This window comes from Heterocephalus glaber, unplaced genomic scaffold (genome assembly GCF_053883595.1).
Source record: "Heterocephalus glaber isolate CG9 unplaced genomic scaffold, H.glaber_assembly_v1.0 deba00001564, whole genome shotgun sequence".
NCBI classification, from domain to species: Eukaryota; Metazoa; Chordata; class Mammalia; order Rodentia; family Bathyergidae; genus Heterocephalus; species Heterocephalus glaber.
Window position 1 is genome coordinate 16,302,320 of NW_028258351.1, and position 23,771 is coordinate 16,326,090.

General features: G+C 52.3%; 1 protein-coding gene across 4 annotated transcripts; it reads left to right on the forward strand.

The window, feature by feature from the left end:
- Positions 1 to 259: 259 nt before the first annotated feature.
- Positions 260 to 22,725, forward strand: Smtnl2 (smoothelin like 2). 4 transcript variants are annotated; one of them, XM_087191666.1, is made up of 8 exons: positions 263 to 747; positions 8,256 to 8,343; positions 8,855 to 9,094; positions 9,763 to 9,835; positions 11,352 to 11,527; positions 12,553 to 12,692; positions 13,016 to 13,167; positions 21,805 to 22,725. In XM_087191666.1, exons 1-8 carry the CDS (start codon positions 358 to 360, stop codon positions 21,929 to 21,931), a joined length of 1,386 nt encoding a protein of 461 aa, XP_087047792.1. In that variant the 5' UTR covers positions 263 to 357; the 3' UTR covers positions 21,932 to 22,725. The 4 variants fall into 4 exon arrangements, with proteins under 4 accessions (XP_087047793.1, XP_087047794.1, XP_087047792.1 ...); XM_004857249.3 differs by having other exon boundaries at positions 265 to 747; positions 11,352 to 11,531; positions 12,575 to 12,692; XM_087191667.1 differs by lacking the exon at positions 8,855 to 9,094 and having other exon boundaries at positions 260 to 747.
- The last annotated feature ends 1,046 nt before the right edge of the window (positions 22,726 to 23,771 follow it).

Here is a 23,771-nt window from a genome sequence, read left to right on the forward strand (position 1 = left end):
CATCGCTCCTCCGGGATCAAGCGGGGCTCTAACTCGACACTTCCTCCAAGGCTCCGCAGCCCAGAAGAGGAAAGGCGAGAGCGCTCTTCATCCGCGCCTAGGGTCCCGCATCCCACATCTTGGCACAGGTCGCCAGAGACGGGGTGCCCGCGGAGGGAAGGACCCGCCCCTCTGCCCCGCCCCCTGCGCGAAGGCCATTCCCGGGGCTCGGGGCCCGCCCCACCCCGCCCCACCCCGCCCCTCCGGCCATCTCTCGGGTTAAGCCAGCAGCCGACCACCAGTAGGTGCACAGAACCGAAGAGCTAGAGACCGCTCTTGTCCCGCGCCGGCTCCGAGGTCCGTGCACCCTGCTGGGCCATGGAGTCCACCCTGGACGCTGAGGAGGCGCGCACCGTGCGCGAGGCGCTGGGCCGATACGAGGCGGCGCTGGAGGGCGCGGTGCGCGCGCTGCACGAGGACATGCAGGGGCTGCAGCGCGGAGTGGAGCGGCGCGTAGCCGAGGCGTTGAGCCTGGCTGGGCCCCTGGCGCGCACCGTGGCGGAGCTGCAGCGCGACAATCAGCGGCTGCAGGCGCAGCTCGAGCGCTTGACGCGCCAGGTGGAGGCGCTGGGCTTGGCGACAGGGCTGTTCCCCGTGCCCGACACGCCCAGTCCCCCGCCTGCGCCTGGCCTTCCGAACCGCGCGCCCCGCCTGGGCACCGCACGCTTCTCCAGCCACGCCACCTTCTCGCTGTCCGGCCGCAGCCAGGTAAGCCTGGGGGAGCGCAGCGTACCGCGTGGGTGTTTGTGAGCGTGCGCAGGGGAGTGGAGTTCGGCGTCTAGGGCCAATGGCCACTTTGAGTGAACGTGCTCCAGAGGTGTTTTGTCTCTGCCTCCACCTGCCGCGGGGACTTGGGGTCCCACCATCACTCTGGAGTTGGAAAGGTCAGAAACACTGCTTAGCCTGTCCGCTGCACCTGCCTCTCTCCCCCTCTCTTTGGAGCCAGACCTGTGTGCCCTGAGTTTAGTCTCCCTTTTCCTTCAGCCCCATTACACTACATGGGCGCTGAGGTATACGGCCCTTGAAAATTCAGAACCGCCCGGGGCCACAACTGTGGTTGAAATGGTCAGCAACCTTTACCTCCACCTCCATTCACGTGCCCCGTGTTGCTGCTCACTGAGGCTTGACCACTGAGGTTATAGATTAACCCAGACGGAGAACTCAAGTTACAGAGAGAGAGAGAGAGAGAGAGAGCGCGAGCGAGCGAGCGAGCGGGGTGGGTGGGGGGAGGTTGGGGCTGCTCAGCAACTGTGTTTGGGAAGCAGCATTGCAAGGGGCAAATCCCTTACCGTGAAGGAGAGAGGAGGAGCCAGCATTGAGCTGTGTCTAGATTCCTAGGGTCAGTGACTGCCCAGAGGCCAGTGTGGACCAGTCACTATCTTGATCCTGGGCCTCCTGGAGCGGCAGGTCTGGGGTGGAAGGTTTCCATGGTGTGTGCAGTGGCCCTTACATGGGATTTTCCATCCCGAACAACCATGTGCTCTGGGGTTGGGTTTCCAGGGTCTGCACCTGCTGCCCCTCCTCCATGCAGTCTTTCAAGCACTGAGTTCTTCTGCTGTGCACTTGGGCTGCACCTGGGCGGGGGTTGGGGGTGTCTGGAGGAGGCCTTGCCTCCATGGGGCCCAGCCAGGGTGGAGGTGGTTGCAAAATGAGCAGTGCCAACAGTGTAAGCAACCATCGATGTTCTGCTCCAAACACAGTAGTCCTTTGGCAGGGGACATCCCAGGAGGGCTTTGTGCTAGAGGTCCAGGGCTTGCTGCTGCTGGTGCAGGTGGGCGTGGGTGGGCAGCCATGCATGCACCCCCAGAAAGACTGAAAGTACTGGCCAAGGTGGAGCCCCCAGGTATGAGAGTGGTGGACTGAATTGTGAAGGCCTCCAGGATGTTGGGCAGAAGAGTTGAGCTTTGTGCTAGGGGCAGAACCCTGGGTGTCCCAGTGCTCTGTGTGAAGTGTCAGGAAATATGGATTTAAGTACTTAAGTCAGTCCTGTAAGCATGACAGTCTGTGTGTCCCTGGTGTAAAATCACCATGAGCTCACAAGTGCCAAATAAACTGTGTCACTGGTCATTTTTGAAGTTTCTTTTTAACTTGTATTTGTTACTTGTCTGCTCATAGAAGCAGCTAAGTTTTAAGAAAAATAATCTCAATCATGTGTGTGTATATATATTCTTATATATATTCACATATAGGTATATGTATATACATTTAATTATATAAATGAATGATTCTTTACAGTCATGAATTTTAAATGAGAATTTACCATTATTTACCAAGGCCAAGGTAGCCCTCTTGGATGTGGGATGGTGGGTCGGGGAAGATAGGAAGGGAGGAGACAGAGTCCAGCTTGTATCTGGCAAGTTCCCTCAGTGTTGGCTGGCCATTAGCATGTGAGTGGACGTTAGGGTTTGGGTTTGGCGCTGAGTAACTTGGTTGCCATGATCCAAGGAGACGGGATGGGTCTGAGCTGGGGCAGTGGTGTGCGAATGGACTCAGCAGGCCAGGTAGTCTTTGGATGTGAGAATGGAGGCAGAGAAGAAACCTGCCTTGGGAGACCACTGGATCACTGATCCAGGCGGGGTGTGCGTACAGTGAGGGGACTTGGAATTTCCAGATAAAGCTGCAAAAGAGCAGGTGGATTCATTGTCTGGTGCTCCAGAGAGCAGTAAGGCTGATAGTTCAGAGGTGACTGGGGCAGAGCTGGTGGTCAAAATCATAGAGTAGGTGTGATCTTCAGGGCAACAGTAGAGAAAGAACCCTGGGCAGAGGCAGAGGCAGAGGAGTCTGAAGGAAGCACAACCCGGCCAAGGAACTGCAAGAGAGCAAGGAGGACCTGGAGTGCCCACTCTTAGAAACGCAGAGGAAAGCTGGCGGTGCACGCCTGTAATCCCAGTACTTGAGAGGCTGAGGCAGGAGGATCATTTTGAGTTCAAGGCCAGCCTGAACTATATAGTGAGACTCTGTCTCAAAAAACAAACAAACCAAACAAAAAAGAAATGCAGAGGAGAAACTTATGGAAGAAGAGGCGTGCTGCAGCCTCTTGGGGTTGAGGATGGAGACCCCACTGGGGAGTAGGTTATAGACTTCAGGAAGGACCCAGGCAGTGATCAGCAAGTATAGTAGAGCACAGTGGGTGGAGGATGGCTTGTGTCCAGCTGGGCCAGAGGCTGCCCAGCCCAGGATCCCTGGCTCCCTTGGCCTGAGGCAGCTCCCCCCTTCTGACCCCAGAGGTACAGTCTCATTCTCTTGTAGCTCGCCCTCTCAGGAGCTCCAACTTAGGCTCTGAGCCAGTTTCTCGTGGTGGTGGGGGCTGTGCAGAGCCACGCACACATTCCGGCTCCCATGCTGTGACCAGCAAGTGGCCTGTGATCAGGTGCTTGGTCATAAGCTAGGACTCAAGGCTTTAGGAAAAAGCTGCAATGTGGGCTGGGCATGGTGGCACATGCCTGTAATCTTAGCACTTGAAAGGCTGAGGCAGGAGGATTGCATGAGTTTGAGGCCAGTCTGAATTGCATAGTGAGACCCTGCCTCAAAATAACCAAGCAACAACAAAATGAGTGTGGACCATGGACAGAGTCACAGCTGGGTGCTGGGTGCTGGTTGTCTGTGCGTGGCAGGGTCTGGGTGTGAGGGTCTCATCCCATGCACAGAAGCCAGGGGTGGCTGTGCTACTTGATTTGTGGCCAGGCCTGGTAGAGGCTGGTGTTAACACTGCCCGCTTGTCACAAGCAGTGAAATGTAGGAACCCTTTTGCTGGGGAGTGTAGGAGTTGCAGGTAGGTTTGAACTCAGCATACAAATGTGCCTTGAACTCAATGCAGAACAAGTTGGTCAGGTAACCTACTTCTGAGTGCACAAACCTTGACCTTGCTACAGCACAGACTAACATGGGGCTGGATGACAGAGGAATGGGCAGGGAAGCTGGAGGAGGAGGACAGGGTACTTTGGTGGGAGTAATCAGGGTAGACTCACTGTAGGAAGGCAGAGACCCTGGAGCAAACAGGAGGTACTTCTGGGACGTTTGCTCTGAGGCCTTGGGAGCATCTCCTCCCAGCTGGGCCTCAGTTTCCTTATAGCTGGACCAAAGGGATTGGACTGGCTCTGTTGGGCGCCCTGTGTTAAGCAGGCAAGGTAGTTGGTACCCAGTAGATCTGGTTAACAAAAGTGTCCCAGGAGCCACTGCTGTGGTGGCCTCAAGTAGGGAGCCAGGATCCCGCTGGGGGTCTAGGGTAGATGATGACAGCCCGAGGCCAGGCCCAGGTCCCAGGAGGCTGGCCCAGAGTTGTTTCCTGGAAATGTCGTCCTCAGTTAAGCTGGAGCCACTGGGTCCCCATGGCCAAAGTAGCCAGTAAAGTAACCTCTTAGGAACAAGTGCCAGGAGCCGAGTGTCAGAGGCCTGACCATGAAAGAAACCAGACTCCCTTATCTGCCTTCCTTTCCCAGACACACTGTGTGATAACAGGGTTTAATGCTTTAGGGAGAAGTCTGAACTGAGTGTTTTAAAACTGGTGTGAGTGGAGGCGGGCGGGGCCAGTGAGATCAATGGGCTTAGCATGGGGTGCTGCCTGGCCTGGGCTGTGCTGGGTACACGTGTGGGCTCCTATGCCCATGTATGAGCCCACATGGATTAGGTAGCACTGAGAAGGCCTGAAATATTATTTCTTCCCCTGCAAAATGTTTAAAAACCTCCCCAGTAAGAGGGTCCCATCTCTCAGAGTCCCTGACATTGGATTTATCTCATCTCTCCTTCTCCTCCTGAGTTCCCAGGCCTGGGCTTCCTCACAGGGCACCTCCTCCTTCCTTAAAGAGTGACATAGGGAATCTTAGGGTGCTCAGTAGGACCTGTCCCCAGCCCCAGGGCTCTGCAGTGACTTCTGCCCTGGCCTTAGCACACAGAGGGTCTTCCCTTGGTTCCCTCACTCATGGCTAGGGCAGATTGCTCCCATCCAAAGAGGATGGATGCCCCCAGGAATGAACTTGGACCCTGAACTGGCTCTAACCTAGCCAGCTGGGCCCTTTGGTGTCGGTGCTCACATTCTATGAAGATCCTGCTGGATTGCTTCTTCCTCCCAGTTACCTGGCTAGGACAGAGCCTGTGGAGCCAGGACTCACCCTGACGCAGGTCCTGGGAGCCAAGTTTGTCTTGTGTTGTCCTCTCTGCCCTCTGGAAGCCCAGAGCACTTTGTAGATAGAGCTCTGAACTGGGGAGGGAGAGTCTATCCCTAAATCTTGAAGTGGTTACTGCCTTCAGCCAGTGTGAGTTTAAGGGCGTCTTGCCCTGCTTCAGGTTGGTTTCCCCATCTGTGTGATGAGGGCTTCGAGGATGGGCTCACAGTATGGTCTGAGGCATGAGCAGGTGAGGAGTGGCTGGAGTCTGGAACTGGAGTGGATGAGAGGCAGGGGAATGTGGGAGTCCAGACTCAGCCGCACACCCCAGCTGCTGCTGTCCTCCCAGCCTGAGTTAGCCCAGATTATTTCCCTGTGCCCTGTGTTAAGAGATCTGTTTGCAGGAATCCGACTAATGGAGAGATGCAGAGCCGACTTCCTGTTTTGTCTCCTGGGGGTATCTTGAGGGGTAGGGGCGTGCAACGAAAGGTGCAGAGACAGGCATTTGAAACCCCCCTCCCTTTCCGAAGACCTACATTCCTGGAAAAATGATTTCACCATTAGTCTTTTCTTCCAGGCCCCTGCCTGGACCTGTGGAACCTGTTGGGCCAGAGCAGAGGGGGTAGGAATAGAGACCCCAAAGCTGAGCTGGCCCTGGTGACAGTGGAGGTGAAGGTTCCATCTGGACTGACTGGTTCTCTCCCTTTGTTGATTAGCTGTATGTTTTAGGGCACCCTTCCTGCCCTGGAGGCCAGCGCATTCCAGCCCTTCTCCAGTGGTCCTCTGGATGGCTCTGGCCTCTCTTCACCCTTCTGAATCAGAAGTTGAGGGGTTGCCTCCTCTCCAAGGCAATACTGTCTTTGGGCTCTGGGTCCTGTCCTCTGTCACCTCCTCAGGGTCCCACCCTGCAGATGGTCCTCTCACTTTGCCAGTCAGTTTCTTGCAACCTGTCATTGTGGTCCTGCTTCTTTCATCTGGTCAAACTCCTCAGACCTCTGTCTCTGGCTCCCCTCACCTGACTAGAATCTGGGCGGCTAGAGAAGCAACCTGCAGCTCAAACCACCTGCCCTTTCCGTCAGCTTCTCCCCAGGCTGTCTCCTGCCACCACCCTCATCCCATGCTTCTGGATCCATTTCTACAGCCATCACTAGTGACATCTTTCTGGCGAAATGCAACGGATGTGATTTCCATCTCACTTTGACGTTCTTTTCCTTGACCTCAGGCTGCCTTTGGACACTCTGCCTTCTGGATTGACTTTCCTCCTGGTTTTCTCAACATCTCACTGCATTTCTTCCTTCCTCCCTGGCTCTTCTCCACCACAGACACCTCTTCTGCTTCCTGCGATGGGGCTGCCACATCCCAGGCCCCACCATCCCTGTGCTCTTCCTCAGCTAGGCTCCCAGGAGCCTGTGGATGTAGTGGCTCCTGTTTCCCCATTGTCCGTTGTTTCTTTCTTTTACACTTTGGACTCAAATATCCAGCTATCTCCTCAGCACCCTGATATCCCAGGGACACCCGTCTTGTCCAGAACAGAAATCTTTGCCCTCCCCTCAAAACCTCCTTAGTCATTTGGGCCCAAGTCACTAAAAGTGGTACCATATCCACTCACTCTACCAGTTGGATCCCTTTCTCCCCAGAGCTCTGAGTCCTGGTCCCCTGTCACCTCCGACATCATCCCTCCCTGGGACCATTGAGTTGGCTGGTCATCTGGTGCCCCTTTTCATGCCACTCCCACTGGCTTCTAAAGGATGTCCTTAGAACAAACCTTTGGCTCCTTCTATCTAAGAAGGCAAGTCCAAGTACTCTGGGTTGGCAGGTTGGGCTGCACAGTCATGTGGGGTCAGAATATCTGGGCCTTGATGTCTCTGCTTTTCAGTCACCAGTCACCCTACTGGGAATGGCCTCCTTTGCTTAGGCACCTGGCTCACTCTGGACTTGGCTCAGACTTCCCTGCCCTTGGGAAGCTCTCCCTGCTCCCTGGGTGAAGTCTGCCTTGGGTACCTTCATGCTGGCTTGCACCGTCTGTGCACCTGACAGCCTGATGCCCCCATGGCAGGGTGGGCACCTGCAGCACTGGTTACAAAGGACCTAAGCCATCTGGGGCTGGGAAGCTTATAGACCAGGGCACCAGGCTAGAGACATTTAGGGGGAGGCCAGTCCCTCAAGCTACCAGAATGGCCTCTCAGTAGAGACCCTGGCTGGGGTCTGCTATTGTCCCCTCTTGCCAGGCCGACACCCCCAGCCCCAATGATACTCTGAGCCTGATGTATCCTCACTGAGAGGAGGCAGGACGCAGGGTGAGACGGATTATCCGGGCTGCTACAATCCCAGCTGAATTTCACTGTACAGCCCTGGACAGTGTGTGTCTCCTATTTGGGCCCTAGAGTCCCATCTGTGAAATGGGCTTCATGGTTGATGATGTCCAGATGGCATTTGTATAGCCTTCTTTTGTTTTTCAAGCTGTGACCCAGAGGGGATGTGATATCGCCCAGCAGCTCAGCCAGCACCCCACACTCTCCCACCCACCCCTGTCTCTGCTGTCTGTCTGCCTTCTGCTGGCCCCACTCTCTGCTGTAGCCCAGGGAGAGTGTAGGGCTGGCATGGAGCTGATGAGGCCTCTGTATACCTGGGAGATCTGTCCTTGTATGGCGTCTGTCTGAGGGGCTCTGTTGCCCATCTATCCTTTGGCCCATAAGACCTTGTGCCTCCCAGTTCCTGCTGATCCCATGTGAGCAGCCATGCCAGCCTGGCCCAGCTGGGAGGAAAAGGGGCCAGGCCCTCCCACCCCATCACCTGCTCCAGCCGGGGGAGGGTTAGAGCCAATGACACACTGCTTCAGAGCTGTCAAACTTGGCTTTTGTCCTCAGCTTTTTTGAGCTCTGGGATGAGCCCAGGAGAGGTGTTTGCCTTTCATTATGTGTGTGCCTTTCAGCTGGGTGGGTTGATCCCAATTTGCTCTTGACCTTGGCTTACCACTCTACCTCCTGAGGGATGTTTCCTCCCAAAATGAGTGAGGTTTACCCTGGCAGAGCCAGGAGGGACCTTGGGAAGTGGTTTTGGGGTGGACAGCTGGTCCCTGTTGATGGGGCCCCAGTGGCATCCATATCCCTGCAGAGTGTGGATCATGATGAAGCCAGTGAGCTCGAGATGAGACGCACTTCAAACTCAGGCATCGTTGAGAATGGACACCAGCCAGGAGCAGGTAGGGCTGAGGGCAGGGGAGAGGTATTTGGGTAGGTTTGGGGGTTGGGGTCTCAGCCCGGCATTTGTACCAGCAGTCTCTTGGCTAAGGGTGGTGGGGAACATGGGTCTAAACCCCAACAGGCAGAGGGGATTCTAGGATAGTAGCATTGTTCAGTGTATAGTGGAATTTTTTAAACAAAGGGAAATGTGAGATCTTAGAAGGTAATGAGCTTCCCTGTTTCTGGAGGAAAACAAGCAGGGGCTGAGGAATTGTCTAAACAGTAAAGAGAGTAGGGAGTGGATTGAGAAGCCAACTAGTATCTGTTGTACCAGCTATGAGGGGAAATTGGGAAGAATTACCTCCGGTAGGAGCAGCAAGATGTCCCTAGTGAGGAAGCTCAGGAAGCTGGAATAGTCAGGGAGGTCTTCCTGGGAGAGAAGGGATAGGGAGGCTGGAGTCTTCCTGAGTTGGGTGTCTGAGGCTCCTGTGGCCCCACAGTTGACCCACCTCTCCTGGTCTCACATTCCAGGTCCAGGCACTGGTCCCACTGAGGGAACCCAAGCCTCAGCCCCAGAGCCCCCCATACCTCGCCCTGTGAGCCTCCCCTTGCAGTTGCCCCATCAGCCGGTCACAGCTGTCACCCGTGTCTCTGAGAAGTTCTCTGGGGAGACCTCAGTTGCAGCTCTGTCACCCACGTCTGCTGCCATCCTGGGGGGCTTCAGCCCCAGCACCAGGGAAGAAACCACCCCCTGGACTTCCAGTACCACTGGTATGAGCAGGAGAGCACAGTGTGGGGGTCCACCCATCTCAGGGTGGGAGAGGGAGGGCAGGGACTGGGAGTTGCAGGAGCCTCAGGAAACCCAGGCCAAGCCCCAGCTCACCTCTGCCCATCACTGTGACGCCTTCCTTTATTCCATCTGCTCTGTCAAAGGGGGCCTGAGCTTGCCAGACTCCTTTTCAGAGATAGTGAAATGGCATCATCCTCTGCAGATGATGGCCATGGCTTTTATGAAGGGTCAAGGCCCTGGTTACCTTACACATCTGCACAGTCCCCTTCCCTAGTACCCTGTTTCCTCAGCCCTCTGGCCTGTCTTGGGTGTGGTCAGCCTCAGTGATGTGGCCTGGGCTGCACGATATGAGCTTCCAAAGGAAGGTTTGGGGACAGTGTTTGCTGGTCACACAGCATAAGAGGCCTTGGGCTCTGTGCCCTTAGGAACAGGGTAGGGGACAATTTAAAGGATGTCTTTGTTGTCACTGCTGTGTGTCCCCATCCTCCTTTCTCCTCAGTTTGCTGAGACAGGGCTAGCTTAGCCCTTGGGTTTCTGCTTGCTCCCTGAGGGATGCTGGGTCAATGAGGCGGGGCTTGGTCAAAGAAAGGGATCTGTGGCTGGCCTTCCCTGAGGCCAACTGTGTTGTTTCTCTTTTTTCATCCTGCAGAGAATTCTTCCTTCACAAGGTCTTTGTCAAGCTTTGGCTACAGGGGAGTCACAGCAGGCAAGTGCAAGGACAGGTGAGTTCTTTGCTCCCAAGCTGGCTTCTCTGTATTGCCTGGGACCAGGGTGCTCAGGTCCCCTGCAAGGAGCTCCCCATCTTCCTGGGGGTTAGGGGTCTGGAGAGCTAAAGCAGCTGGGTTAGTGGGTAGGGTAGGAGCAGGGTGAGGCTGAGGGTGAAGTGAGGCCAGTGGCTTTGTGGAAAGGTTTATTGAGAAGAGCATGGCTGCAGCATGGCTTCTCTGTGGGCCCCTCAAAGCAAGTCATTTAAAAGATTGCAGTTGTGGACCCTCAGAATCCTGTAAAGCATTATGGGGATTTATGCCTCTGAGGGTAAAATGAGGCAGGAGATTAGGGCATGGGAGTCAGCTGGGCAAGTAGGCATGATGTGTCAATCATGGAAATCCAGGACACATGCACAGAAAAACAGTTTCAAGCCCTGCACCTAGGACCAATCAGAAAATGCTATTTTCAGTTCTTCAGGTACAAAATCAAGCAGATTTTTGATAGGATGGCCTAGATCTGATATCAGAATGGAGGACACAAAAGAGAATCACCATTAACCTCATTGGCCTCTGTGTTCTCCCTTTGTCAATGGCCCACTCTGCACTCTGCCAAGTATGCTTCTCTTCCTACCTTTAATTGATCTGCACTCACTCTGAAGAGCACGTTTATTTTCCTACCTTTAATAAAATATAAAACCTCACTACCATAAAAAAAAAGATTGCAGGTGTGCAATCCCAGGGAGGCTGAGGCAGGAGATTGCAAGGTCAAGGACAGCCTGCATAACTTAGTAACTTAGTGAGGCCATGTCTCAAAAAAAAAAAAGCTGGGATGTAGCATAGTATGAAGGCCCCGAGTCACAAACAAACAAATAAAAAAATGACCCCAGCTAGGATGTAGATCAGTGATAGAGCATTTATTTAGAATGCACGAGGCCCTGAGTTTGACCCCTAGCATTAAAAAAAAAGATTGCAGAGGTGTGTGTGTCTTAGCATCTTAGCCTCCATGGAAAGAAGGATGGGACAACCTTCTGCTTTCTCTGAGCAGGTGCCTGGAGAGGCCTTTGGGGCTGGGGCAGGCAGCAGAGCTTCCCCAGGATGCAGAGCTCCTCCAGGACTGTTGGGGCCCTGTGCTCCCCAGGCCTGCTGAACTAGGGGTGGGGTGGCAAGCTTGGCTTTTTCTCTCCCTTTTAATTAGAAAAGGAGAATTGTGACTTCCTGGCAGATTGTTCCAGGGGTCTTGTGGAGTGGTAGTGAGGAGGGAGGTCTGTCCTGGTGGGGCTGGCTCGGTATACCTCTTGTATGAGGAAGCTGACACCTGCCAAGGGGTAGTTATGCTCAGAGAGGGGCCCACCCTTCCTCCCCAGTTGGGCTTGATGGCTTCAGACTGCAGCTCTGTTCTGAAACCTGCCAAACCAGTTGGACACGGGCAAGCAGGGCTCCAGTCCATCACACAGAGTACGGGGCCAGACCCAGGCTCAGGGGAGCCAGGATGCTCGGGTCTGTGTTCCTGACTCGGTGGTTTTCTCTTTAGCCCACCATTGGTGACGCCACCCCAGTCACCCCTGTCCCCGCAGCTGCCGGCCACGACTCAGGCCCCTCACCAGGGGGAGCGTCGCAGGGAGCTGGTGAGGTCACAGACGCTGCCCCGCACCTCAGGGGCACAGGCCCGGAAGGCGTTGTTTGAGAAGTGGGAGCAGGATACAGCGGGCAAGTATGGATCCCCCGTGCCCACCAAGCCTGTTTCCCAGAGTGGGCCCAGCCCAACCTCGGGTCAGATAGGCAGGCTTAGGAAGGTTGGGCCCTGTCCTGTTCCCCCAGATCAGACCTCTCTGATAAAGTTCAGGGTCACCGGTGGGGGTCGGTCAGGGGACCCTAGTCATGGAGAAATGAGAGGTGTGGGTCAGGGAGCCAGAAGAGAGCTGATGAGGATCCCCCTCTCCAATGTGTGGCGCCCTGGTCCTCAGCACCCCTAGTACTTGCAAGCTTCCTCACCTGAGTTCCTCATTGGCTGTGGCTCCTCCATAGCCGATGGCACAACTGGGGGAACCTACAGGGGTCCGGAGTCCTAGCTGGTGCTGGGTGCCCTACTGAGGGGCTGGACTTGCCTGAGGACTTAAGAGGTGACACAGCAGGACCTCACTGGTCACTACCATGCTCTTTTAGCAAAGGGATCCTTGGAATACTGCCTGCCTTTGGATATTTATCTAGTCATCTTGGCAGTGCATGCTATTGACACCTGCTGTGTGCAGACTGCAACCCAGGCCTTTGTGATGAAGGACAATAACTGACTCCAGTGAGGGAGTCAGGTCCAGGAAGCTTCCAACTGACCCCAGGCAACCTGACCTAGGCCATTAGGGAGTGTCCTTGGGCCCCAAAGAAGAGACTACCCCTTCTGGCTAGGAGAGAGCCATCTGGGAAGGAGGCTCAGAAGGAGGGTGGGAGGAAGGGAGGAGGAAAGTGGTCCAGGGAGAGTACAGGGAGGGGCGTGAGGCCATGCTGGCTCAGGTCCTCTGTCTCAGGGCTCCCTAGGGACCCCTCTTTCCTGCTGTGGGAGACACATGGGGTCCTGGAGGGCCGGAAGGGGGAGGCCTGTCCTGCCAGACAGCATCAAAGAGGGCTGTGTGGCTGGTGTGAGGGCTGGGCTGTGCCCTGACCAGTATCACCCTACAGTGAGCATATCAGGGGACATCTTCTTGGGTGGCATGGGAATGTGCTCCCTTCGGCCCCCACAGCAGGGCTGCCTTCTCTCCACAGGGGCAAAGGTGAGGCTCGGGCCAAGCTAAAGCGGTCACAGAGCTTTGGTGTGGCCAGTGCCAGCAGCATCAAGCAGATCCTGCTCGAGTGGTGCCGCAGCAAGACCCTGGGCTACCAGGTAAGCCCAGCCCAAGGTCAGAGCAGACACTCTTGCCCCCCTGCCTTTATCCCTCTGGGCTACCAAGGCTGGGGGGATAGGGTAGGAGCCAGAGAAATCATCCTAGCCACCTGCCACAGGTAGTTAGAAATCTGAAGAATCCAGATCTAGGTCCGAGGAGACTAGTCTAGCGCACCTGAAGGGGTGGGGTCTGTTGATGACATTGGTTGCTGGGTGGATGGTGGGCCTTGGGGAAGGGCTGGGAGGATCTGCTCGTGGGGTTGAATTGGGTGTGGGGAGCTGAGGTAGTCATCCCCACTGATGCCCGCTCTCCCTGCACACAGCATGTGGACCTGCAGAACTTCTCCTCCAGCTGGAGTGATGGGATGGGTTTCTGTGCCCTGGTGCACTCTTTCTTCCCTGATGCCTTCGACTACAATGCCCTGAGCCCCACACAGCGGCAGAAGAACTTCGAGCTGGCCTTCACTATGGCTGAGTGAGTATAGCAAATCTTGCTGGCACCTGGCCCCAGCCCAGATGTTAGCCTGACTCCTGCTCAGGTAGGACGTAGGGGCACACAGGACATGGGCAGGTGTCCAAAGAGCTGAGGGACCTCAAGGCCATAGGTCTGCATTCCTGTTGTACAGATGGGAAAACTAAGGCCTGGCAAGAGATTTTCCCAGCATCACCCAGCACCAGTAGTAGAGCAGGGTCTCTCTGTTCCTGGCCTTCCTCCTCTCCTTCCTGGGTACCCTGCCTCTGGGGTGCGGTGTAGGAGACCATCCACAGACAGGGTGTGAAGGGGCAGTGGGACAGGGGCCCCAGGGAAATGGGTCTGCTTCTCAGGCTAGCGAAAAGCTGTGCTGCTTGAAAGATTCCCACTGCTGACCAGCAAGAAACTAGATGACATCCGGGACATTTAAAAGTAGAGTTTTCTTCCCCCCAATTGTTCTCGTATTCACAGTGATACTGTCTTTCTTGGTGTGTTTTCTATTGCGATAACAGAATATTTGACATTAGGTAATTTATGAAGAAAAGAGGTTTATTCTGGCTCACAATTTTGGGGGCTGGTGATGGTATCTGCTCATCTGGTGAGGGCCTCGTGCTGCTTCAGCTCACGGAAGTGGAAGGGCAAGTGGGCTGTGTACATGCTGGGAGGGAACAAAGAGGGCTGTACGCTTTGCAACAACCTGTTCTCGAGATAACAAGCCCACTTTTATGGGAACTACATTAATCTCCTCATAAGAGTGGATCCCACATGATCTAAACTCTTAAACGCTTACTACATCTCGACACCATTACACCAAGGGCCAGGGGTCAAAATGAAAGAAGGATTGGAGAAGACGAACCAGTCCTGGGATCAGGTTGTTATAGACAGCTAAGTTAGATGGAAATGTAAGAGGCAGCCAGACAGGGCTGAACCCTCGAGAGAGTCAGGACAGAACGTGAAAACATACTACAGCTGCGGCCAGAGACGTATAGGCTGGGGCCGGAACTCAAGATAACAGACAAGGACCAGGCCTGCAGACTTCCTCATGGGGTGAGATAAGTGATAACACCTGGTTCAGTAGAGGCTAGAGAGGCGTCACCTCAGTCAGAGGGTGACCAAGACCCCCGGATCTATCACTTACCTGAGACGTTCTCTGTTCTTTCCATGAACTCTTGCTATGTGACTTGTGTCCCTGTTGGATCACTATTACCTAAGCGACTATACTTGTAACCTTGTTGGTTAATCAAAGCCATAACCCACGCTGTCCCCACGTGGGTTTTGCTCTGTAGAACTTCCTTGTAAAGTGGGGTCCCTGACTACCCATTCGGGACTCCTTCTGCCTCTCAAGAGCTATCCTTTCAATAAATAGTTTCCGACTCCATTGTTCCTAGAATTCATTCTTTGATTTTTAGAGAACACAAATTAGGCATGTCAGACATCTAACCTGTTGGGAGATGCAGTGTTTGCATATTTCATCTCCTGTATCAGGGCTGTTCTTGGGAAACCCATTTGGGATTAGGCCACCAGCCAAGGGCAACCCCCAGAGCATCAGGAGAGTTGGTTAAGCGAGGTCTGTCCAGGAGGGCCCTGGCAGGGGATGAGTGTGGATCCAGCTCGGGTAAGGAGTTTAATAAAGGCACTCTCCACAAAGATGTGGACAACATGAGAGCAATGATGCAGGGCAGGGCAGCAGCACCCTTAGGGTAACAGCAGCATGTATGGAGCAGTCATAGGCCCCCTGCCTGCAGCTACTGGAGCTGAGAAGACACTGGCTTCATGCAGAGGCCGTCTGATAGCTTTGGCAAATGGATGCAGCCAGAACACTGTGACCTGGTAGAGAGGGAGCCACGGGACACATGTTCTAACCTCAGTCCCCTCCTGCTCTGTCACCTGGGCCTCTTGTTGGCTGACCCTCATCAGAAGAGAGAGGGCAGGGAAGCCATCACTGTGGCCCTCACAGTCCCCAGGGCACAGGCAAGTAGTGCTGAGTTCTCTGCAGGTCAGATAGCAGGCAGGTAGACTCCAAAGCCGAGTTTCCTAAGGGCATGGCCATCTTCTCCCCTGCCTTTGTGCTACATGTTGTCAGAATGGGTCTGCCCTCGAGGAACAATGTTTGTTTCTAACCCATATCCTCAAGTACAACTCATCCCATTAGGGTGAAAGAGGCCTCACCCCAGGCCTTGCTTTTCCTGCTTATTTCCAGGAATACTGGCCCAACCACCCAGCTCCAGACCCCTATGCCAGGCTCCAGCCTGGCCAGGGAAGGGGTTGTGTCCAGAGTATGGTAACCCACACTTGGTATTGTGAGCCTGCCTGGAGCCTGGTTAGCTACACGCTTTGGGGACAGAATGGAGCCCCTGGCTCTAAGCTCCTTGGCCTGAGGATTTGAAATATCAGTGTTGGCCCATTGTGTTGTCTCAGATGACTCGTGGGGACTCTCAGCCCCCTTGGGGTCATAAGAACTCCTTGTATACTTTAAAAGCCTTTTCTTTCTTGGCTGCTTGGGATTAGTTGTCATCCTAATAGCAGAAACAGCTTTGCCGAGTGTGTTATGCAACTGGATCCAGACGATGGTGGAGTCCCGCCAAGTGTTGAGGCATGATATGGGGAGGGGTTGCTCACAGGAGATGGCCCAGCTGCTTGGAACTCAGAAATGACAACTGTCAAAAACCAGACTGTTAGAATGTGCAGGATTGGGGCTCCCACGCGGGCGCCCAAGGCCCACCTCGGCTGGGGGAGGTCCTGCTTGGCTTTCGGAGTTCTTCACCCTCTCAGTCCAGGGGGCCAAGCAGGGCCAGCCCATGCCCTGGCTACCTTGGTCACCCTCAGCTCCAGACCAAGGGAGAAGGACACCATGGGCCATCAGATGGTGACCCCTTTCCTCAGCTTGCAGGGAGCACAGCTTCCCTTGGCAGCCAGAGCCAGAGTGGTTCCAAGGCTGTTTTCCCAACATGAGGTTTGAGTCCACGGAGCCTCCAGACTCTAAACAGATGTTTCTTCTGTTCCTAGCCTGGGGGTGGGGTGTGCTGGAGGCTGGTCCAGGCTTTGCCCTCCTTCCTTCCAGAGCAAACAGCGGTAAAAAACCTGGCCCTGCCTCCCTATGCTTGAACCTGCTCTGGGCTGGGGAAGGGAGGAGGGTGTGATGGGGCTACTGAGCTGAGGCCCGGCTTTTCTGCTGACTCCAGGGTGTGAGGAGGGGCATCCGTGGCAGGCCTGTGTGGGGAGCTTGCTCAGAGCCTGAGATTATGAATCATCCCTGAGATTATCTCTCAGGTAATGGGGGAGAATGCTGGGAAGACAGCCTGCCTGCCTGAGGCCTCTTGGGAGGACAGCTGCTTGGATCCCCTGGTTTCTTGGATAATTGACTGGTTAGGAAAGCCATGAGAAAGTGCAGGAACACCTGCTTGGGGATCTTGGCAATCGGCATCTTCAGTATATAGTTCTTAGGTTTGCCAGCAAAATCTGAGCACACATGCAGGGTTGTTGAAAGCCATCAAGAGCCAGGCAGGCAGAGGACAGAGCTAAGAATGGCAGTTTTGAGAGCAAGCAGCAGATGAGAGGAGCCTGGGATCTGATCAAGGCACGAACTTTGGAAGGGAGAGGAAGACATGACGTTCCCAAACCATGCATCCACCCAGCATCAGGAAGGAAATATTGCCAAAGCCTGTGAGCAGGTGCCTTCCAGGCACAAAGATATATCCCGAGCCTTTGGAGTAAAATGGTGTGTGCTGCCCCTCCTCCCATAATTTCTGGGCCCAGAGATTCCTTCTGGCCTAATCTGTGTGAGTGAAGCGCTGTTGACAGCTGAGTGCGCTTCCTCGGCCTGACAGGTGTTCAGGGGCTGGAACTAGGGAGGACCAACCCCTTTTATGGAAGGGCTGAGCCAGGTGGGTGCCTGACCCCTCTGCACCTTTCCTCCTCACCTCTCCCAAAGCAGAGTGCAGGATGTGGAATGTGTAGCCCGAGGCTTCCCACTTGCCCTGTGTGGAATGTGTCCTACTCTTGGGTTACGCCCCAGCAGAAGGGGCTTCCAGGCTATTTGTAGTGCCCATGTGTCTCTGTCTAAAAGAAGACAGGAGGCAGCAGTCTGAGCCCTGGAATCCTGGCCTGCATTTAGAGCAGGCTTTAAAAAAAAATAAAAATAACCCCCAAGCCCCTCCTTCATGTTCCTTACAGGCCAGCCCTTTGGTAGCTGAAGATCACAATAGATGGGAATATGAGAATCCTTTAAACATTTGTCCTGGCCCCAGCGAGGTAGGGTTTAAGCAAGTCCATGAGAGCAGAGCAGTGTTAACTTTGGCTCTTGCTCTGTTGTAGTATTGGAGGTGATTTGCACCTTCTCCTTTGAACTTCACCATGAAGTTTGAATTGTTTAAAACAAGGTTGGATCATTTTTACAGAGGCTTTTAAAAAAATATAAAAGGCAATTGGGGCTTTTTTTGTTTTGCTTTTCTTTCAGTACTGGGGAATTAAACCCAGGGCCTTTACACTGAGCTACATCCCTAGCCCTTTTTAAAATTTTATTATTTTGGGATAGGGTTTTGCTAAGTTGTCCAGGCTGGGATTGAACTTGCAGTCCTTCTGCCTCAGTCTTCCAGAGTGCTGGGATTATTGAGGGCTGCTGATATTTTGAGATTTAAATATTTTAATCAAAGTCAATGGTGGCTATCACTTCCTTTTTCTCATATCCTGTCCCTGGACTTGTGTTCAGCCTGTGTCTGCAGCTTCTAGGAATCTTGTTTCCATTGTGGCTGGCACCTGTCTGTGAGGGAGAGAGCTCTGTCTGCAGGGACAAGCTGAGGTGGAAGGCAAGTGCCTCTGAGGGTGTGGCATGGGCCATGCAGTGGCCTCTTGAGACAGGGATACTGTCTTACCTATTGGAGGGAGAACTCAGAGCTCCCCAGGAGAAGTGGGTGAGAGCGGAGATGGCATGGGGAAAGAAAAGAGAGACAGTGGCTGCGTGCTGCATGCTGCGATCCCCCTTCTCAAGAATCCCCATACTAAAAAAAAAAAAAAAAAAAAAAAAATCCCCATACTCTCATCTGCTTGACTTAAAAATAGCAGTGGAGTAAGGAGCAGCTGGATTGTGGCCCAGTCTCCTTGTTGCCTGCTGGGTAATCTTGACCATGGCCTGCTGTGTGGGTAGTGTAAGGTGACACCAGGTTAAGACCTTTGCTCCTATCCTGATGGCCACCCTGATTGCCAAAACATGTGGCCTGGGCAGGGCAGGGGTCATTGGTTGGAGGATGAAGGAGGGGTCCACCAGTTTTGCTTTGCATAGGCTGGGCAACACCTGTAAAGTGCCAACAGCTCTATGCTTTCATGAAGGGGACCAGAGAGACCAGGATGGGTACAGCAAAGAGATTCCATTTCAGACAGACATGGATATGAAGGTTCTCTTCCAATGTGGAAAGGGCTCTTTTGTGGGGAAAACAAATTACACTGAAAATAACCTTGTCAAATTTTAGGTAGAAAGTACAGAGGCAAAAGTAGTGTAAGAGGATTGGGAATGTAGCTCAGTGGTGCAGTGTCTGCCTGGCAAGCATGAGTCCCTGAGTTCGATTTCTAGTACCAAAAAGAAAAAAAAAAGCAACATGAAGAAAAAATTTTCTCTGTGGTGGAGCCACTTGGTGGGTTCCACCATGGTGGAGCCATGCAATGATCTTTGGAAGAACTTTTAGGTCCCTTTTCCTGGACATAGAGGTGACCAAGCTCAGGCAGGGGCTCTAGAGATGATGTGCTTCTGATCATCAGGGTGTTTGGATGGGATGATATCTGAGTTCTCTTCCAAGGCAGAGGTCCTGGGATTCAAATGCTATTCTTGCTTAACTTGGGGGACAACTGAGGCCACCATGTGGGTGGTGGTAACCTGGGCTCACATGTAGCCTGTTTGTCCACACCTGGCATCCTCTGCATAGCTGGCTTTTGAGGGCCAGAGGGAGAAGAGGAAGAGTGAGAAGGGGTTCTCCCTGCGACACAGGTGAGGAGGAGGGCACCAGATACCTAGTGAGGGCTCTATAAAGTGAGCTCAGGTCCCCAGGCTCTCTGAAGAACTCAGATTTCTTAGTCTGTGTCCACAAAGCTCATTGCATGCTTGCCCTGGTCAGAGGGCTGACTTGTCTGATATTGAACCCTGCCATAGCCTGTTCTTAGGAGAAAGGGTACCCAGTGATGAGGCCAAATCCACTGTCACCCCAGGAAGCCATTGGATTCCCTTACAGGCTGCTTGCTCCAACTCTGAAGGGGAGGCAGGGACAGGATCTGGGACAAATGTCTCCATTTCGCCTTGACATTTGGTTTCTGATAGGAGGCCTGGCCTCTGGCCAGCACCACAGAGCAGGGCCAGTGGTAATGTTACAGGCTTTGTCTCGGAACACACAGCCCTGGGAGCTGCTCAGTGCTGTGTCCTGGTGTGTGTCCTGGTGGAGAGTGCAGCATGAGTTATGCTGAAAGCTCCGGGATAGCCTGAGGAGCCTGGCCTGCTTGCTGGGCTGTCTTCTCTGGTGGAGCTGTCTGGGGGGCACAGGGTATATAAGGACATACTGCAGAAGCACAGCCGACAGCAAACCCACTGGGAGGGAGAATAGAGTTGTGTTCTCGTTTTCTGTCCAGGAAATGGGCACAGAAAGATGAAGCAGGTGTTTGGCAGAGTCAGGATCTGAGACCAGATGTTTAGATTTCATGTTCAGCCTCAAAACTCCATGCTCCACCTTGCTTCTTTTTTTTTTTTGGTACCGGAGATCAAACTTGGGTCCTTGCGCTTGTGAGGCAGGTGGCGGAACCACTGAGCTAAATCCCCAGCCCTCCACCTTGCTTCTTAAAGCAAGGCATGATCATAAAAACAGCAGTCGTAATCATTTCTAACAGTTTATGGAGCTCTTTCAACTGATTTTCATGGATTAGCTCATTAATCCTCATACCACTCTGTGAGGTGGCTATTATACCACACGGGGAAACTGAGGCTAATAGAATTTAGGTATAAGAGATCCAGATGGTATTTGAACCATGACACTCATGCACTCATTGACCAGGGGTTGGGGGGTGAGAGGACCGAGGAGCACTGGAACTACAGACGTGCACACAGCTCCAGGGAGTGGGTTCTGATGAGGGGACCAAGGCAGTCATATTGCCTCTTCGGTTCTGTGTGATATTGGTTGGCTACCTCTGCACCCAGGAGACCCAGGCACACATAAGCAGAGCAGAGGATATGGTGGGCCTTGCTTGCATTTGAGTGGATGCCCACTGTTAGTTTAGATCTCAGTGCTGAGCTGCGCAGGGCTACATGTCTTGACTATTGATGTGCGTCTTCCCATCTCCCAGATGCTGCAAGGCTCATCTTCCTACCTCGACGAGGCTGCTGCCCTCCTTCCCCCTGAGCCCAAAGAAAGAAGTGGTCATAGTTGACATACTAGTGTATTCCAGGGCATGAGGCCAGGGCCTTGGGAGGAGCGGTGATGGAGATTGGTGACAAGGTGATTTTGAGCAATTTTTTCAACTGCCCGTTAGGATCTGTCAGCCCTAGTGGTTCATGACCAGCATTTGTAAAAGGAGAGGGGAAGCCGGGGATTTAGCTCAGTGGTTCTGCTGTCTGCCTTGCAAGCACAAGGACCCGAGTTCGATCCCTGGTACCAAAAAAAAAAAAAAAAAAAAAAAAGAAAGAAAGAAAAGGAGAGGGGAGAGATAAATCCGAAATATAGAGAAAATAGTGGCAGTTGTAAAGGTTAGAATTTCTGTGATGGTTTATTTCTGCAAACATTCATCCTTCAGTACTCACAGGAGATTGGTTCAGGGCCTCCACAGATGCCAAAATCCACAGATGCTCAAGTCCCTTGTAGAAAATAGTATAGATTACATGTAACCTATGTACATCCTCCTAGATTCTTTAAATCATCTCCAGATGACTTATAATACTTGATACAAAGTAAATGCTGTGTAAGTGCTTGTTATCCTGTATGGTTTAGGGAATAATGAGAGGCAGAAAAAGGTCTGTATATGTTCACTACAGATAGAGTTTTTTCCTTAATATTTTCAATTGAAGACTGGTTGAATGTGTGGGTATGTATATGTGTGTGTGTACTGAAATGTGATGGAAAATAACTTTCTTATTGAAGGTCATAGTTTTAAAAGGAGTTTAAAAATAGTGTTTCAGGAGGCAAATGTGAATTTAGTTTTTGCTTAGTCATATATCATTTAGATCATGCTGATTTTCTTTATATAATTGATTGTATTTAATTTTTTATGTAAACTTAATTTCACTGAAAATTTAAATAAAGTCTTTAAGTCAAAAAAGCAACTGTAAGCTGCGCATGGTACAATTCTAGTCCTCTGGGAGCCTGAGGTAGGAGGATCACAGGTTTGAGCCTAACCTGGACAACTTAGGGAGATCCTGTCTCAAAATAAAAAAGGGCTGGGGATGTAGCACAGTATATCCTGGGTTCAGTCTCCACTACTACTACTACTACTACTATGACTACTACTACTACTAAAAAGGTAAGTCTATGTAAGTCAAAAAATGCACTGTATGAACTGTACAGGCAGTGCATGGATATAGGAATCTGTTTTGGGAACAGGGATCTGGGTCCTGTTGCAGCTGGGCTGGCTGCTGGGTGGGACCGTGTTCTGATGCGGACTTCTCTGTTGCAGGAACCTGGCCAACTGTGAGCGCCTCATTGAAGTGGAGGACATGATGGTGATGGGCCGCAAGCCAGACCCCATGTGCGTCTTCACCTACGTCCAGTCGCTCTACAACCACCTGCGTCGCTTTGAGTAAAGCCCAGGGGCCTGGAGAGCCAGAAGGCCCCCCAGAAAGAGACTGTGGAGCTGCTTGTGTTCCCCAAGTCAGGACGACCCCCTGAGAAGAGTTGCCCATGGTGTGAGCTGGCTGTCCTCTGGTGGTGACTCTGCGACCCTCCATGCCCAGCTGTGTTACTGATTAAAAGCACCGCTGGGTGCACCCTGACAGCACTGTTGCAGCCAAGGGTTCAAAGGAAATGGGAAAATTTCCAGAGAGACAGAAATTGGTGCTAAGTAATGATTTTCCTAAAGAATAGCTTGCCTGTGTAGATTTCGGAATGCTAAATTACAGGTTTTCCCTCTGGTGAATTTGATACATTGGCTGGACAGGGTTCCATTGATTACCAAGTGTTTTTTTTTTTTTTTATCAAAATATCCAGAGTTTTTTACTTCCTCACACTATTGTAGGTCCCTTTCCTCCCTCGCTTTGGGCCAGTGCCAGGAAACAGAGCGCACTTAATCAGCAGCCTGACAAAGAAGACCGAAGGCTTGGGAAGAAACATTTTAATCACACCCAAGTCCTTAGCAACAGATGACCTTCAAGCCACCTCTACCCACTGGGGAGATGGGAAGGCTCTTGCCTTGGTCCTAAGGGCTCTTCTTCCCAGGAGGTGCTCTGGAAGGTCACGCTCTTGGGAAGGGATAGGCCTTTGTGCTGAGAGAGTTTTAAATTCACATCTTTTTAGGGGATTTGCTGCAGGTATTTATAAAGTAATTTCATCTGAACCATTGACCCTTTTATTTGTACATAAAAAAAATGTGTCAAACTTGGCTTGAGATTTGTTATTTCTGTTTGAGTGATGTGGGTACTGGGAATAAGAGTCTTTGTACATATTCAAATGAGGATCTACCTAAATCCTACCTTTAATGTTCTTGTACTTAAATCACTTGCCCAGGAAGCTGAAAATGACATTTGCTATGTCCAAATTCATCTGTCAGCTGCCCATCTTCATGTTGTCAAAGGAGTGCGAACAGAAGGTTCCTTCTTACACATCTGTCCCTTGGAGGCTGACAAATGTTTTATGATAAAAAGTGGCCGTGGCCCTCAACAGAAGATTCTGAAGTAGTCCTTTTTTCCCCCTTCTTGCAGTACTGGGGACGGAAGTCAGGGCCTTGTGCAGACTGGGCAAGTGCTCTACCACTGAGCTCCCCATACACCCCAGCCTGCCTCTGGGGTGGCCCTTTGGATAGAAGTGTATTGAAGAGTGCTGGTTTAATTTTACAGCTGTTTGGTGGTAGGATTTTAATAGATAAATCTTTATATTCTATAAAGCTGCACCCAATAGTTTATTCTCACTCAAAAATCATTTTATAATTGGATTGGGTTTTTGCCATGGACTTCTAAAATATCCTTTAAAGAGCTAATGTGGGTCTTCATCTCGTGCAGTGGGCCTTGAACACCAGTGCTGCTGTGTCTTTGTGGAGTCACATGTATGTCCTTTGTGTTGGGAGTCAGGGACAAGCTCCTTGGGGAATCAGGAGGTATGGCAGAGCTTGCTAAGGGGTAAACAAAAGTTTCAGTGGATTTGCTTTTTCAGATCGTAGCCTTTCCCCACCTTTTGGATTCTCCCACAGCGGGAAGCATTCCCTTTCTAGCTGCTTGCAGGGCTTGAGAAGGTGAGCCCCATTATTAGCAGAGACACATACTGGGCCTTAGGGTTTCAAACCTAAAGCCAATATGGGAATGCTAGGGCTCTATAAAAAGCATGCCTATATGTTACTGAGTGCTTACATGTGTTGAATAGAGCTCTCTTGACCTGCAGACATGGCCTTGAACCTCTGCACACAAAATATAGCAGATCTTTCTGGAATGAGGA

Bases quoted from the DNA above. Each gene is read 5' to 3' on its own strand.
- Smtnl2 (XM_087191666.1), top strand. From the start codon at position 358: ATGGAGTCCACCCTGGACGCTGAGGAGGCGCGCACCGTGCGCGAGGCG. The intron at 9,836-11,351 runs GTGAGTTCTTTG...TTTTCTCTTTAG, and splicing joins GCAGGCAAGTGCAAGGACAG to CCCACCATTGGTGACGCCAC. The intron at 12,693-13,015 runs GTAAGCCCAGCC...CCCTGCACACAG, and splicing joins GCAAGACCCTGGGCTACCAG to CATGTGGACCTGCAGAACTT.